Source organism: Suricata suricatta, chromosome 10 (assembly GCF_006229205.1).
Source record: "Suricata suricatta isolate VVHF042 chromosome 10, meerkat_22Aug2017_6uvM2_HiC, whole genome shotgun sequence".
NCBI classification, from domain to species: domain Eukaryota; kingdom Metazoa; phylum Chordata; class Mammalia; order Carnivora; family Herpestidae; genus Suricata; species Suricata suricatta.
Window position 1 is genome coordinate 16407984 of NC_043709.1, and position 16877 is coordinate 16424860.

At 37.5% G+C, this 16877-nt stretch overlaps 1 protein-coding gene across 2 annotated transcripts in view; it reads left to right on the forward strand.

Annotated features, from left to right (window-relative positions):
• The first annotated feature begins 4544 nt into the window (after positions 1-4544).
• Positions 4545-16877, forward strand: part of SLC41A2 (solute carrier family 41 member 2) — a 100256-nt gene continuing 87923 nt past the window's right edge. Inside the window, exons 1-2 of one of the 2 annotated variants that reach the window (XM_029954407.1) lie at positions 4545-4746; positions 14627-15350. In XM_029954407.1, the coding sequence (XP_029810267.1) occupies positions 14796-15350 (555 nt within the window). In that variant the 5' untranslated portion in view covers positions 4545-4746; positions 14627-14795. The remainder of the gene's footprint in view (positions 4747-14626; positions 15351-16877) is intronic. The other variant, XM_029954408.1, reaches the window with a different exon arrangement.

Here is a 16877-nt window from a genome sequence, read left to right on the forward strand (position 1 = left end):
TGCTCTCTTTCTTTCTCTCTCTCAAAATAAACAAACTTAAAGTGCTCAATATAAGGAAAAGTGCAAGTAATATAAAAACATACAGGATTTAAAAGGTGAAAATGGTATTTCAAGTCCTTCCTTACCCTATCCCACAACCTAGGCCAACCTGGTTCTTTAGAAGTAAATACTCTGAGCACTTTGGTATCTGCCCTTCCAGATCCTTTTTGTTTTTTTTAAACCAGTGGTTTTTGAACTGTGCTCTCATGAGGGGCTTCTGGGTCTTCTCAAGTTAGGTCGGTGGAGACCCAGTGGATGGGGACCAGGGTGCTTCACTCTGTACTGCTTTGCTTATTCCATTTATATATAGGGATTTCACGTAGGGCTTAACTTCAACAAATAATTGCTCTGGATTAAGAATAAATGTTTAGGGGTGTCTAAGTGGCTCAGTTGGTTGAGTATCTGACTCTTGATTTCAGCTCAGGCCATGGTCCCAGGGGATCAAGTCCCACATCGGGCTCTGCATTGGGCATGGAGGTGGAGCCTGCTTGGGATTCTCTCTCTCTCTGTGCCCCTCTATAAATAAATAAATAGCCCCTCTGCTATAAATAAATAGATAGATAGATAGATAAGAAAATGAAGTCCTAAGGACCCTACTCAGGAATTTCAGATCTTACCCAGTACACCATTTTGCTACATGGTGACATGAAGTTCCCCACAGATCTGTTTTCCCCGGCAGCTTTCTAGATGGTAACCAGTCACTTTGTTAGAATGCACTCTCCCCCAACACCCACCTTTTTCCGCATCTCTCTAAATTATACTTGTTCTTTAAATTGTTTTTATTATTATGTTTATTTATTTTGAGAGAGAGACAGACAGACAGATGGATGGACCGACAGTATGAGCAGGGAAGGGGCAGAGAGAGAGAAGGAGATACAATGCAAAACAGGTTCTAGACTCTGATCTATCACCTCAGAGCCTGAGGTGGGGCTCTAACTCACAATCTGTGAGATCAGGGCAGGAGCCAAAGTCAGACACTCAACTGGCTGAGCCATGCAGGCACCCCCAAATCTTACCAGTTCCTTAAGGTTCTGCCACCATTGTTTTGTTCATTCCTTCCTTCAACATGTATTTAGTGAACACCTACATTTTGACTAATATTGAATAGTAAATATGCAGAATTTTGTATCAAAAGCTCATAAACTGGTGAAGGATGACCTTCGTGTCAATAAGGGCAATAATGTTTTGCGAAGTAAGAGCATGTGGAGGGGAGGACAGGTACTGCCAAAGATAGAAGTGGTCTCTTCCTTTCCTGCAGTTTTATATGGGACTTGTAAAAGGGCAGTTTATGATACAGCTACATTTCTGGGTCTTCAGTAAATACTTATTAATTAATAGAAGAAAGTGCAAAAAATTCACCTGTGAATTAGGAATGAGACTTCAGAAGGAGCTGTTTTCATTCTTGAGCAATCAACTGTGTTAAAAAATAACTTGAATGCAATTTTCTGGATTCCAGTGTTGGGCATGAGCGGAGTTTAGAATGAGTATGAGTATCAGAAGGATCTTGGTTCTGTAATCCTTGTCTCCCGTGGCAGCTTACTCTGGTGTAGAAGGGTCATAACACCGAGAATGCCTGCAGCTTCTTCCTTATCATTAGCTGGTTAGTCAGAAAGTCATGAATTCAAGTCCTGTATCTTTATCTTACTAACTTTACAACTTGGGCGTGTTATTTAATCTCTTCAAGACTCAGTTTCCCAGACTGCAGTGTATGAACATGCCTGCCTCCAGGGTTTTCAAAAAAGGTTATGTGAGAGTCCAGAGTGCCATCTGCTATTTTCCTCACAATCTCTGCCTCTTTCCTCTATGTTTTTAGGTAAATAATTCACAAAGAATTTTTAGTAACATTTGAATTTTCTTTCTTTCTTTTTTTTTTTTTAAAAAGCAGAAAACTCTTGTACCCTAACATTTGTAGATTATAAGGTTTCAACATAACCCCAGGCAAACTCGTGATGGATTCTATCTTTCTAGTGATCCATGTTCTGGTTGAGCAGACTAAGTTCTTCAGTCCAGAATAAACCTTATGGTGTGATTTAAGGTAGTTTGTTTTACTTGTAAATTGTAAAATTGTTATTTAGATATCTTTTTAAAATGAACAATACATCAGATATGATATGATATATAAACTTAACAGTATTAAAGCCACTTCCTAGTTCAGCTTTCATTTTCTTTTTTTCTTTTAGACTGGTGGTTTCCTGAAGACTCGTGTTGTTAAGTACATGAACTGTTCAGTGTATATACAAACTGGTCAGCATATATATGTATGTGTGTATATACAGACCACATTTTATAGCATGCTGGCAATTTAATTAAAAGCAAGATTGGATAACTTATATAAAAGATAAATATTAAACCTCAGTTGATATTTTTTTTTTTTTTTTTAGAGAAAATTGGAACAAAACAATTGACCTGAAAATTATAAGCCCGGCGTTCAACATATTACATATATATATATATATAATGTTGGGCTTATAATATATGTAAGTTATATATGTTAAATATGTGATGTATATTATAATATACATAACATTATTATATATAATGTTTTTATGATTGTATGGTATAGTATATTCCCTAGTAAGGGGAGAAAGAGGTGGACTATTAGGTTTTGAACCTTTAATAAAAATGTAGAAAAATAATGATGTGTAATGATAATTAGCTAAACATATTTTGAAGTTTCAGTACACTGATATAAGCATTTTACATGTACTAAGTCATTTAATCTTTACGAACACCCAATTAGGGAGGTTTTTTTTAATGAGGAAATGGAGATATAGAGGCATAGATCCCACAGCTAGTGAAAGTCAGGATTTAAGCCAAAGCAGTTTAACTTGAGTACTGTCAATATCATTAGCGGGTGGACACTTCTTGACATTTAAGTTTTTGAAAGAAACTCCTCTCTTAATTGAAGTGTGGAGATTTGCCAAATGAGTCACTTGAAATTCCCCATAAAATCATTCAGTGCAAGTCCTGTTATTGATTAATCTGTTTAATGAAAGCATAGTAAATATCTTGGTAGGCTTTGTGCAGTTTCAAGCACAGCACAAAGCATTTGCCAGTCAGTCCACGTCAGGTCTACAACTCTGAATGGGCAGCGAATATTCTCTCCTTTTCAAAATGTACTTTACTAAAATGTGAATAGATTTTATAATCTGAATTTTAAATGCTGTTACTCTTTAGAACAAAACCTATCCCTTTCTCAACCCTGGGGGCACTGCTTACTGGGCAGTCTGAGTATGTGTTGAGCATTAGCAAAGAAGTACCAAAAGAGAGGGAAAAAAATTAATGTTTTTTAACTTTTAAAGAAACAGTGAGGTCATCTTGGCAAAGATCATACGTCTTTGTGACTCATACTTTGTTTGGGGTTATCTTTTCTTTTCTTTTCTTCTTCTTCTTTTTTTTTTTTTTTTGGTAGTCTCCATGCCCAGAGTGTGGAGTCCAACGCAGGGCTTGAACTCCCAACCCTGAGAAAAAGACCTGAACTGAGATCAAGAGTCAGACACTTAATCGACTAAGCCCCATAGGTGCCCCTGGAGTTACTGTCAGTTTGAATTATATGTGCTGGATTGTGAGGGAGACCCGCTAGAGACTAGGTGGTAATCTGGCCCTGCTTTGGAGCCTGGTGGGTACGTGCAGTTCTTCATCCACAGTTATCTAACAAGCATAAAGTATAAATGAAATCATGGCCGTGGGAAACGAATGCAGCCACATGTCAGCTCTCTGGCAGCATTTAGGATGTGTTCAGTACATGAAGGCTGCTGCTTTCTGGTTGTGCTCTTCTTAGTGGGCAATGAGTGGAGAGGGAGAAGTAGGAAGAAAAGCAATTTTAGAGCTCCTAGGAATTTTAGAAAGAGGAAATTGTAAGCATTAAATAGTAACTTTGTAGAATAATAATGATAAGGAAATTTGGGGGGCTATCTTATGAAATGCAAAAAGCAGATGTAAAATAATATGTACAATATGAGCCCATTTTTATTTTGAACACATATAGAAAAAAATACTAAAGTTATATATACCAATACTTTACTAGTGATTATCTCAGAATGATGGGCTTCCAGAATAAACAATTTTTGTGTATCCTTGCCTCTTTTTTTTTTTTTTGCACTGAAGACCAAAAAAGAAAAATAATTTTTAAAAATCCTTTTATGCTAGTGGGAATTAGAAACACAGTTTCAAATGAGCTGGGAAAGAAGGAAGGGTAGTTAGGACACGTTTATGAGCAAAGACCATCATGACAACGAGGCTGGTTTTTAGGTGGCTTTGAATATAGTTAGTTTGAACTTCAAGTTGGACTCAGAGCATTTCCCCCCCCCCCCCCCCCCCCCCCCGCCCCCAACTGGTATTTGAATAAAAGGTGCACAGCCCTGACCAAAGGGTAGAGAAGAGACCTGATTGCAGGGAGTAAAATACTGAGTTAGGCCATTGTTTCACTTTGCTGCCAAGATAATTGAGTAACATAACACTGTGTACCTGCAGATTACCTCATCTGCGTATCGTCCCTTGTACTGAGTCTGTGCACTTGAACTGACTTTACAGCAGTGTGGACCAGGGAGCACTCTTCCGGGAAAGCACAGCCTGGGAAGGTAGAAGATGAGCTTCATCTCCCGGGCAGTGCCCTTGTGCCAGTGTCCCAGCGAGGGAAGGTGGCATTAGGCTGCCACCCGAGGAACAGCTCCGTATGGGAGCTGTGCTGTTTCATCACTTTGGAAGGTAATGTAATTTAATGTGACCTGCCCCTCAGTGCACTGCTTCACCTCTGAGACCCCAGTGTCGGGGGTGGAGGGCGGGGACGGGGTGGGAGCTGTGGACGAGGTGTGTGCTTTAGGTAAATCATTGCAGTGAGATACTGTGAAAATTATGGGACACTCCTGGTCTTGAAACGTAGAAGAAAAATGCTGACTTGACGTGTGGCGAGTCATTTTTTCCTTTCCCTTTTCTTAAAGTTTCATTTTTCTTTTAAATTTTGACACATTAGCTTCCTTTCTCTGTTCTTAAAAATAGGATTTTTTTTCTTCTAAACTTTGGAACATTGACATCCTTTCTGTACCTTAAAATTCTGGAAGCATTCATTTTCGATTTTTAATTATACAGAAAGTTGACAGTGTATTTTATGTCGGTCTAGAAGTGGGTTTACCTTTTTAAAGTTGAATTCTCTCTAAAAATATAAGGATGTGTTATGGGGGAAAGTATGAAAGTATACTTTTATATGAATTGTAAATAATGTTTACTCATTTGAAATGCTGATGAAGCCATTATTTACTTTCTAAATATAAGTATTTTAGATTTACATGTGCCAGAGAACACTGGTAAGGAAATGCATTATTTATGTTTTATTCTTATGTACACTATCTTTTACACAGAGGTGTTGAGTTAGTTTATAAAAAAGAACACCTACAAGAAATGTTTTTTTTAAAGAATTAATTACAAGACTAGTACTAGAGAAAGTAAAATTAGGAGTGTAACATTAAGACAAATACATTGATCATAGATTTGAATTTTAGATATAGCTTAAGTTTCCTCAGTGCCAAAGTAAAAAAAAAAGGGGGGGGGAGGTGCTCAATGTTTATTAAAGAAAACAAAAGTACCAGTTTTCAGTAGCAACACTGTCTGTAGCTATTATTTCTAAAGTTTCCTATGACTTTATACAGGAATGATTGATAGGAAGGTGATGTTCTCAGCAGTAGTTTGCAGGAAGTTAATGAACGTCAGTAGCTTGTCAATTGAAGGAGAGAGTCGATAAGTCGTAGTTTTTGAATAACATCCATGTAAGAAATGTTGAAGATAGAAGAGTAGGAGAAATATGCTGTTTTGTTGTTGAAAAGTACTTCCTCAACTTAAGAGAGAGTTCTCTGATTGAACTTATTTGCCATCCACCTACTCTCCAAGTTTTTTCAAACAGTACCACTTACTGTTATTTCTGGTGATAGTTGGCTTCCTGTGTTATAAAAACTATTTGTGTATTGTTCTGAATTTAATCAGAATATCTAGGTAAATGATTGAATTTTTTCCTCATTTTTCAGTTGGTTGGTTTGATAGGACTAGATATAATCTAACTGATGGCACTTGGTAGAATAAACTGTACTTTGTTTATGCAATACCACATAGTTCTTTGGACACACATATTTATTCTGTCAACATTTCCTTGATAAGTAGGAATGGCTTCACTCTGGGATATGTTTTAGCTGATTCATTAGCTTGTTTTTGACGTATCCTTCTTCTAAATAAACCATTCTTAATTTTTGTTTGTTTGTTTGTTTGAGAGAGAAAAAGAGTGAGGCAGGGGCAGAGGGAAAGAGAGAGAATCTTAAGCAGGCTCCATGCCCAGGGCAGAGCCTGATGTGGGGCTCAGACTCACAATTGTGAGATCATGACCTAAACTGAAATCCAAAGTGTAGCACCTAAGCAACTGAGCCGCCCAAGTGCCCCTCCACCGACCTTTAAATGATCTGAACAATGATAAAAAATCATAAGATATGTAAATTACCACAACTCATCTGTTGTTTGGACCAATTTGAGACTTACTCCTTACAAAGTCTGTGGGACAGTTAAAGAGTGGGCTCACGTTCATTCTTTAGAATTGTTACTGTGGGGTGATTCCTTTTCCTTGTTTAGCTATAGGACATGAGCAGAAGACATTTATATGCTTTTTTTTGTTTTGTTTTGTTTTTTAGTTCTACATTCTTAACTGGATACAATGAATTATATACCTCTGCCAAGCAATGATGGTGCATTTGGAATTTTGGAGATTTCTTGTATATTACATATTGATTTTTAACTTTTGAGGGCCAAGTGATATATTAAAATATCATAGGAAACACAACACGTCATCTGCCATGTTCGAGTTGGCATTGGGAAGCCAAAGGGATACCTTTCATTTAAAAAAAATTCCTCAGGGCACCTGGGTGGCTCAGTCCGTTAACCATTCCACTCTTGATTTCAGCTCATGATCTCAAGGTTTGTGGGATTGAGCCTGCTTGGGATTCTCTCTCTCCATCTCTCTCACTATTCACCACCCCCCTCCCTGCTCACATGCAATGCTCTCTCAAAGAATAAAATGAAAACTTAAAGAAAAATTTTAAAACATTCTCTTTAAAACCGTGGTAAAAAAAATTGCTAACTGTATTGCTGGCAATTTATTTTGACTATTCTTTCCTCTCCATACCCTTAATCCTATATTAATTTGGGCAGATTTAAAAAAATTATTTTGAGAGAGCACATGAGTGTGGGGGAGGGGCAGAGAGAGAGAGAGAGAGAGAGAGAGAGAGAGAGAGAGAGAGAGGAGAGAGAATCGCAAGCAGGCTTCACACTGTCAGTGAAGAACCCTATGTGGGGGCTTGAACTCACAAACTATGAGATCATGACCTGAGCCAAAATAAACACTTGATCTTAGCCAAAAGCCTGAGAAGCGATAACCTGAGCCAAAATCAGGAGTTGGTCACTTAAGCAGCTAAGCCACCCAGGTGCCCTGGGTAGATTTCTTTGAGGTGGTATACTTTTATCATCACCTTTTGAATGAGATGAAAGTTCCTGGGTGTTAGGAACAATTTGGTAGGAAGTGTAGAATTGGAAAAGCTGAATAAAGGAAATTGGATTGAATAAAGAAGCTTAGAGAAGAGAGAATAATTTACCTGGTCTAGGTAATTTAGTAGAAGGCATTGAGTCATTGTGAACCATTCGAAAACCAAAATAAGTAATAAAGGAGCCCAGTGGTTGAGGATAATGAAATCAAGAGCTAACAATGAAAAGTGATTTCAGTGATAGCGGTAGGCTATCTCAAATAAGAGACTTCTTTAGTGTGAATCAGGAGTCAAGGTCTGTGATCCCCACAGATGGGACTAGGGTGTCCTGATGAGCATTCAGGGAAGGAGGAGTTGACATGAGGTCCCAGCGGAATGGCAGAGAGTGGTGTCGGGGTGAACACGAGAAAACCAGAGGGATGACTGTCGAAGAACTATTTGGGATGTGCTCTGAGAAAGGTGACTTGTTGGGAAATTCTTCAGGAAAAGGGAAGAGAGACGTGGAAGCTGCGGTGTTCAGGCAATGGAACTGACGTATAAAAGACTTTTAGACATAATTGTTGCTCAAGTGGAAGGTGTTGATCGTTGAGAGAAATTGGTGGGAATTTAAGTTTACACAGGTTTAGATCTTAAAATGAAAATACTTAGAGTCAGCCTGTTGCCTAGGTGCTGCAAAAAAGCAAATTAACTAGACGTGATCTTTGTGAACTGATGATTAAACAATTAAGTACTTACTGAGTTTTATTCAAAAGAATGAACCAAAATTTTTTATGAAACTAGAAAACAATTTTGTGTGTCAGCTGAGGTCTGCCCTAAACTCTCTGGAAACTAACTGACCACACCATATATCCTTTTTGGTAACTACCTATGTTTGAATAACTAACACAGGAAACATACTCAAAGAGAAAACAAAAAGCACGATGCACACAATTTATACAATACATACAATTTATATGGATGTTTTTATAGAAATATACCCACCTGATGGACAAGTTTCGAGATTTTTGATTAAATGTGAGAATGCTGGTAACAGATTAACTTGAAACATTTTTGTTGTAGGGAGAAAATACAGTGTTAAGCTCTCATTTAATACCTTTCTTAGTAATTAGGCGGGACAGGCCTGCTAACTCATCTCTGTTTGATTTTTCAGGTGTATTATTTAACCTTTGAAATCAAATAGAATGCCTCCTCCTGCACAGGGGGCAGATTCTCTCCAAGATAATGATGTAGCAAATCAACACGCATACAATAGGCTGCTTTTTCTGACTTCTAAAAACAAGCAATTTGAACATTAGTGTTTCTCATTTTTGTAACCAAAGTTAAATTCATAAGGAGTATCTGGTGTTAGTTTCTATTTCTTTAAGTCCGTGGTTCCCTGACATGACTCTGTAGATCATGTCCCACGGCAAAACTTTTCTAGGGAACATGGAGTGAGTTCCTCATCACTCTACATGTGTGTGATGGAGAGGCTGTCTTTTAGTCTAAGATTTTGTCTCCTCTACATTCTTTTTGTTAAAATTATTTTATTTTTATTTCATTTCATTTGACAACTCCAATTTTATTTATTTATTTATTTTGACAACTCCAATATTATTTTATTTTACTTATTTATTTTTATTTTATTTGACAACTCCAAGATCAAGTTCTTCCAACTGAGCCGGCCAGGCACCCCTCCATTCTACGTTGTTGGTGTTAAAATGTACACTTATTTTGGTAAAATTAATTAGTTAATTTTTTAATTTACATGTAAGTTGGTTAACATGTAGTGCAACAATGGTTTCAAGAGTAGATTCCTTAATGCCCTTTACCCATTTAGTCTATCCCCTCTCCCACAACCCCTACAGCACCCTTCTGTTAGTTCTGTATGTTTAAGAGTCTTTTATGTTTTGTCCCCCCCTTTTATATTATTTTGTTTCCCTTCCCTTATGCTCATCTGTTTTATATCTTAAACTTTTCATATGAGTGAATTCATATATTTGTCTTTCTCTGACTAATTTCACTTAGCATAATACCCTCTAGTTTCATCCACGTAGTTGCAAATGGCAAGATTTCATTCTTTTTGCTTGCCGAGTAATACTCCATTATCTATATCTATATCTATATATCTATATATCTATATCTATATCTATATCTATATCTATCTATATCTATATCTATATCTATATCTATATCTTATTTATCCATTCATCCATCAGTGGACATTTGGGCTCTTTCCATACTTTGGCTATTGTTGATAGCATTGCTATAAACATTGGGGTGCATGTGCCCCTTCAAAACAGCATAACTGTATCCCTTGGATAAACAACTAGTAGTGCAATTGCTGGGTCATAGGGTAGCTCTATTTTTAATTTTTTGAGGAACCTCCACACTGTTTTCCAGAGCAGTTGCTCCAGTTTGCATTCTCGCCAGCAGTGCAAAAGAGATCCTCTTTCTCCACATCCTTGCTAACATCTGTTGTTGTCTGAGTTGTTAAGGTTAGCCATTCTGACAGATGTGAGGTGGTATCTCATTGTGGTTTTGATTTGTATGTCCCTGATGATGAGTGATATTGAGCATTGTTTAATGTTGTCAGCCATCTGGATGTCTTCTTTAGAGAATTGTCTATTCATGTCTTTTGCCCATTTCTTCACTGGATTATTTATTTTTTGGGTGTTGAGTTTGATATGTTCTTTATAGATTTTGGATACTAACCCTCCTGGTCTATTGGTTACCTTTTAATTTGCTGATTATTTCCTTCACTGTGCAGAAGCTTTTATTTTGATGAAGTCCCAATAGCTCATTTTCACTTTTGTTTCCCTTGTCTCTGGAGATGTGTTGAGTAAGAAGTTCCAGCGGCTGAGGTCAAAGATGTTTTTGCTTGCGTTCTCCTCTAGGATTTTGATGCCTTCCTGTCTTACATTTAGGTCTTTCATGCATTTTGAGTTTATTTTTGGTGTAAGAAAGCGGTCCGGGTTCATTTTTCTGCACGTTGCTGTCCAGTTTTCCCAGCACCATTTGCTGAAGAGACTGTCTTTATTCCATTGGACATACTTTGTCAAACATTAGTTGGCCGTACATTTGTGGGTCCATTTCTGGGTGTTCTATTCTGTTCCATTGATCTGAGTGTCTGTTTTCGTCCCAGTACTGTACTGTCTTGATGACTACAGCTTTGTAATACATCTTGAAGTCTGGGATTGTGATGCCTCTGGCTTTGGTTTTCTTTTTCAACATTGCTTCGCTATTTGGGGTCTTTTCTTGTTCCATGCAAATTTTAGTATTGTTTGTTCTAGCTTTATGAAGAATGCTGGTGTTATTTTAATAGGGATTGTGATGTACACTTATTTTTTAGAAAAGATCATTTAAACACTTAAAAAATTTTTGTATATATATGTATATTTTCCAGTTTTATTGAGATGTAATTGACATACGTCAGTGTGAGTTTCCGGTTTACAGCATAAAGGTTTGACTTATGTATATTGTGAAGTAATTACTACAATAAGTTAACATCCATCATGCCATATAAATAGAATAAAAGAAATGAATGGGGTCCCTTTCCTCCTTGTGGGGAGAATTGTTAAGATTTATCTTATTAACAACTTTTATACGTCATACAACCGTGGTAACTATGGTCATCATGTTGCGTATTATATCCCTAGTACTTGTGTATCTTATAACAGGAAGTTTGTACTCTTTAACCTTTTTGTTCCAATTTGCCCTTCTCTTCCTCTGGCCCCATCTCTGGTTATCCCAAATCTTACCTTTTTTCTGAATTTGGGTCTTTTCTTTTCTTAATTTTTTCTTTCTTTCTTTCTCTTTGTTATAATTCTACATATAAATGAGATCATGCAGCATTTGCGTTTCTCTTTTTGCCTTATTTCATTTATCATAATGCCGTCAGGGTTTATCCATGTTGTTGCAAATGGCAGGATTTCCTTATTTTTTTATGGCTGAATAATATTCCATTGTGTATTTACACATACCACAACTTCTTTATCCACTTGCCTTTCAGTGGACTCTTAGGTTGTTTCATATTTTGCCTGCTCTGAACATGGGGGTACAGATAACTTTTCAGTGATCCAAAGGTCATTCCTTTGGATATGTTCCCAGAGTGGAATTGCTAGATCATATGGTAGTTCTGTTTTTAATTCTTTGAGGAGCCTACATATTTTTTTCTCTAATGGCTGTAGCAATTTACAGTCCCACCAGCAGCACACAAAGGTTCCCTTTTCTTCACATCCTACTGAGTATTTTTTATCTTTTGTTCTTTTGATCATGGCCATTCTAATAGCCACGAAGTAGGAAAGGTTGTTTTTAACTTGGTAAAATTTGGGGAGTAGTTTGACTGGTTAATGAGATCTAAATGTTTACAAACCACTGTTACAAAACTCTTTAACCATAGATGGAACCCTTAAGTGCTCAGTATATCAGAGACTCAACTAAAACAGGAATCTATGGGTCAGGGTCCTTTTCTAAATATATACTTTTAGGTAGCTTTTGTTAGATTGTGCTGTGGTGATGTTTTCAAACTCTCAGTGGCTTTCAACCCTGATGCTTTATTTCTCTTTCATTTTATGTGTTGCCTGTGGGTTACCGTGAATTGGCTGCCATTGCTGGGGCTCTGCATGTATCTTTGTCCAGGACCCTTTCTGGGGAAGCAGCACTAACCTTGGACATGCTATTCTCATGACAGATGGAAAACAAGTCATAGCTGAACTGTTTTTGCTTGTAGCTATTGCTGCCGCTCTTACTCCATTGGCCATTTCAAGTCACATGGCCAAATCTGCAAGAGATGGAGATAATTCTCTTATAGGAGGGCAGCAATAATGGGAGTAAAATAAAATCAACAATATTATTGTTGTTATGACAGATGCTGTCATCCTTCTTTCTGGTTTATTTACATTTCTCTGCATTTGTTTTGTTCAACCTGATAATTCTACTTCAAAAGAAAGAAGAAACTGCCTGTATACATCATAGGCCCTTCAGGAGAAAAGAGTTTTCTTAAAGCTCAGTCTCTTTGAGATTTGTTTTATATTTTATTTAATTGAAGATCTCTTTGAGGCAGTGAATGCTTACTCTTTAAAAAGTGGCAAGGGCACCTGGGTGGCTCAGTCAGTTAAGTGTCCAACTTTTGATTTCGGCTCAGGTCCTGGACTCATGGTTCGTGAGATGGAGCCCTGCACTGGACTCGGTGCTGACAGCATGGAGCCTGCTAGGGATTCTCTCTCTGTCTCTCTCTCTCTGACTCTACCTGACTTGTGTATGCATGCTCACTCGCTCGCTCTCTCTCTCTCCTCATCAAAATAAATAAATAAATATTTAAAAAATAAAAAGGAGAAATAAGGTGAAGGAACAGAAACTTGCTCAGTCTACTCATATGTAAGGCTGCTGGGAATCTCATCCGTTCCAGAAGTATAGCTCAGCACCTTGACTCGGAGGGTTCTCAGGCAGCCGTTCTGGCCGTCTTTCTTTTTCTGGGACTACTTGGTTTCTCCTCTGCTTTACTCTGGACATTGGTTTCATTCAGCTGATTTTTTTTTAAAACACTAACTTTCTCTATGCTGATCAACCTCTGAGTGAAAAAAAAAAAAAAAGGCAGCTAGTACTTAATCTACTCATTGGATTCTCAGGACAAGTCCCCAAGGAGTCCACACTGTAATCCCTTGGGGGAGCTCAAAAAGACATGTAGGCCTCAAACATAGATATTCTGAGTTAGTAGGTCTGGAGTCCTAGGATTTCTTTAAAAATTTTCCTCGGTGGGAATTTCAAGAGCCCTCCACCCTCACAACAGGGAAGGAAGAAAAGTGAGTGAACGATGAACAGATGAAACAGGCTCTTGCTTGTCCCTTACGTAGCTCCTTCTCTTTCTGTTTGCCTTTCCTTGCGGTTGATCTTCCTATCCAAGGAGAGGAGATAGATATTCTAAGGAATCAAAAACAAATATTGAAGGATATAATAGTTTTCATTAAAAGCAGTACTGGCAGCTTTCATTCTTAGTCTCATTCGGTGCGTGGGCAGTGGGGTCATCCATCTCTTATCAAATAAGTGCCGATTTCTTGATCTCAGATGCTCTTGGAAGTGTCGGGCAGGCCTGAGTGTTCCTGACCCGAGGCCGCCAGACCCTCTACGGGAGATCTCTCTGAAAGCCTCTGTGGCAACGGCAGCAGCTGTTCAAATATGTGATCTACGTTGGCGGGTGGTGCAGGAACCTGCAGCCTAGTGCCCGTCACCCTCAAACTGGCTGCAGTGTGTGTCTGGGTCTCTTAGTTCAGTCTTTAGAGAGAATTTGGTCACTGGCCAGCCATTCAGGGGTCTACTCTGGGCAGGCTACGGAGAGCAGACTTTGAGAAGAGCAGTCAGTTATAAGTGCATTACAAGCTTCCTTTTGGTTGGCTTGCAAAGTAGAGCTTTTAGTATTTTTAATCCCTTTTCATTTTGGTTATTTTATAGATAACAGGGATTATGTTTCTAAATGAATTATCATGAATTTGTTTATATGTCATAACTACAAATATGACTCCAACCTAATTTTGTATGTGAAATAAATGCCCTGGACATTATTTAGGATATTTACCAAATGTTTTTATGGCAAAATTACCACTGTCTCCACATATGTAATAAAGATAAAATTTTGATAAAATATTTACTATTCAAATTGTAAAAGTAACATGGCTAATTATTTAATGTGTTTAAAATATAAAGCCATATACTTTACCTTTTATTAGGTACTGCCATATGTAAAGAGTTGTAGCCATTTGGTTCTGAGACCTCCCTATAGTGCCAGAAGCCATCACTTTATTTAATAAATTTGTCCACTGTAGGACTTCAGGGACATTTGATGACTTTATGTAGGGATCAGTTACATTAAGTATGCAAAGAAAAGAAACACTTTTGACAAAGATTAGGCACAAAGTAGTTGTGTGGCTCAAAACAGGTGCGTGTTAGGCCCACAGAGTATAGTGTCCCCATACCTTAGGGTTGGTTTAAGAACGTATGTGTTTTCTCTGAGAATCATAAGTCTGTCAAGAAAGTAGTCAGTTGTTAATTTTTTTTGTTAAATCTGATTTTTTAAAATGATTCTGTTTTCTTCTTTTCAGATCCAGTCCCTCTGTGGAACTTCTAAACATCTTTTACTAGTAGAAACATCATTTCCTACAAAATGAAGTCAACATGTTAATTTAAACCAGCATTTGTGTGGTTCTGACTTACCTGCTGTGGCTCATGAAGCTTGAGGTCTAAGGGAACAGGGTCTTTTGCGATGACAATATGACTAATAGCAAAGGAAGGTCTATTACCAGTAACAGAAGTAGTGGTCCAAGGAGTGGAGGAGGTTTTGTGGACTGGACTTTAAGCTTAAATACCATTCAGACTGATAAGTTTTTAAACTTATTGTTGAGTATGGTTCCGGTAATTTACCAGAAAAACCAGGAAGAGAGGCACAAAAAAGCAAATGGCCTTTGGCAAGATGGATTATCAGCTGCAGCCCAGACTTTCAGCAGTCGATCTGAGCCACACGTGGAGTATCACAGTTTCTCAGAGCAGCCTTTCCACAGCAGCAGTGGGCTCACGGCATCGGGCTGCAGCCCCAAGTACGACGACTATGCCAGCTACAGCTACTGCGACGGCAGGGACGCGGCCGAGACGGCGGCCATGTTACAGAATGAAGATGCGTCCGGCGACGGGGAAGAAGATGCTGTCGTGGACGTAAGCCAGAAGTCCCCGAAGGAGTCCAGTGGCGTCATGGCCCTGCAGATACTGGTGCCGTTTTTGCTAGCCGGTTTTGGGACAGTTTCAGCCGGCATGGTTTTGGATATAGTCCAGGTGGGTTTATCTCTTTATCTTCACCGTCTTTATTGTTTGAAGTGCTTTAGGTAGGTTACTCATCTCAAACATTTACTTTAGATTTGATTTATCAAATGAACCCATGCTGGCCCCCCCCCCCCCAGGGAATCTGCTATTTCTAAGTGTGTGTTTGTTTTCCTTTAGAAGTTCTAAGAGAGTGGTCTCATTCCGATTGTGAAGTCACTCTTCATAAAGTATTACAGTAATAAAGCAACCCCCAAATGGATAAATCAATTACATGCAAAACCCAATAAACGTTATATTTAAATACTTCTTTACTTTTTAGATAAAAACATATCCTTGTTAAAATGCATTAAAACCATGAGAGATTAAATACAAGATAAAGTCTTCCCTGTTCTTCCTCCTCAGAGGTTCCCTCCCTTCCCCTCCAGAAGTTACCATTGTTAAGAGTTGGTTGTGTTTACTTGCAGATGTTTTTCTATGCTTCTGCATATATACATATGCACAGAGTTTCATTTTCAGAAATAAAAATGAAGTGCCATATACCTGCAAATTATTTTCATTGCTTCATAGTACATCTTAGATATTCTTCCAAACTAGTAACAAAGATATTCTGCATTTTCAAATGAGAGCTTGAAATTCCATTGTATGTACATACCAAAGCTTACTTATTCACTCTTCCATGCTGGCGTTATAATAATATGCTTAGAAATATATTTACACTGTTTTCGTGGGCTAGATTTTAAAGATGGGATTGCTGGGGATTAGGGTGGGTGTATATGTTTAAAATTTTGTTAGGTACTGTCCGATTAACTTTCAAAAAGTTTGTACCAGTATATAATCCTGTCAATATATAAGTACTCTTTTTTTCTATGTCCTTATCAATCCATGTTGAATACTCTTTATTCTTTTCATTTTTGGCCACTGATACGAAAATGTTTTCATATTTTAATTAACAGCCTTTAAAAAATTAATAGTCTTTATTATTAATGTTTAGTATGTTTTCATAGGTCCTGTGTTTTCATAGTTGTACTATGAATATTTCTTACATGAAATACTTTTATATAGGTTATTCATTTAAAAATGTATATGCTACTTATTGTTTTTAGGATTTCTTAATGTAGTGTGGTTACAGAATTATATAATTATCTTTCTAAAGTAGTCAGTTGTTAAAATGTGGCATTCTGTTCCTATCAGTTTTCATTCATCAGTCAGAGAAAGAGTGACATGCCCTTGTCTTTGATTGCTTTCTCCTTAAAAGAAATCTCAGGTCATTTGTGAAATTAAAAAGCTTTTCAACAGATAGTATTTTTATCTAAATGGAAAACATACATAAATAGGAACATAATTTCCATCATAAGTTGGAGAAAGGATATAAAAAGCACTATGTTAAGAAGTATATTAAATTTTTAAGGAATCAGACAAGAAAAAGAAATAAAAGACATCCAAATTGGTAAGGAAGAAGTACAACACTCACTATTTGAAGATGACGGGATACCATATATAGAAAGCCCTTAGGACTCCACCAAAACTTCTAGCACTGAT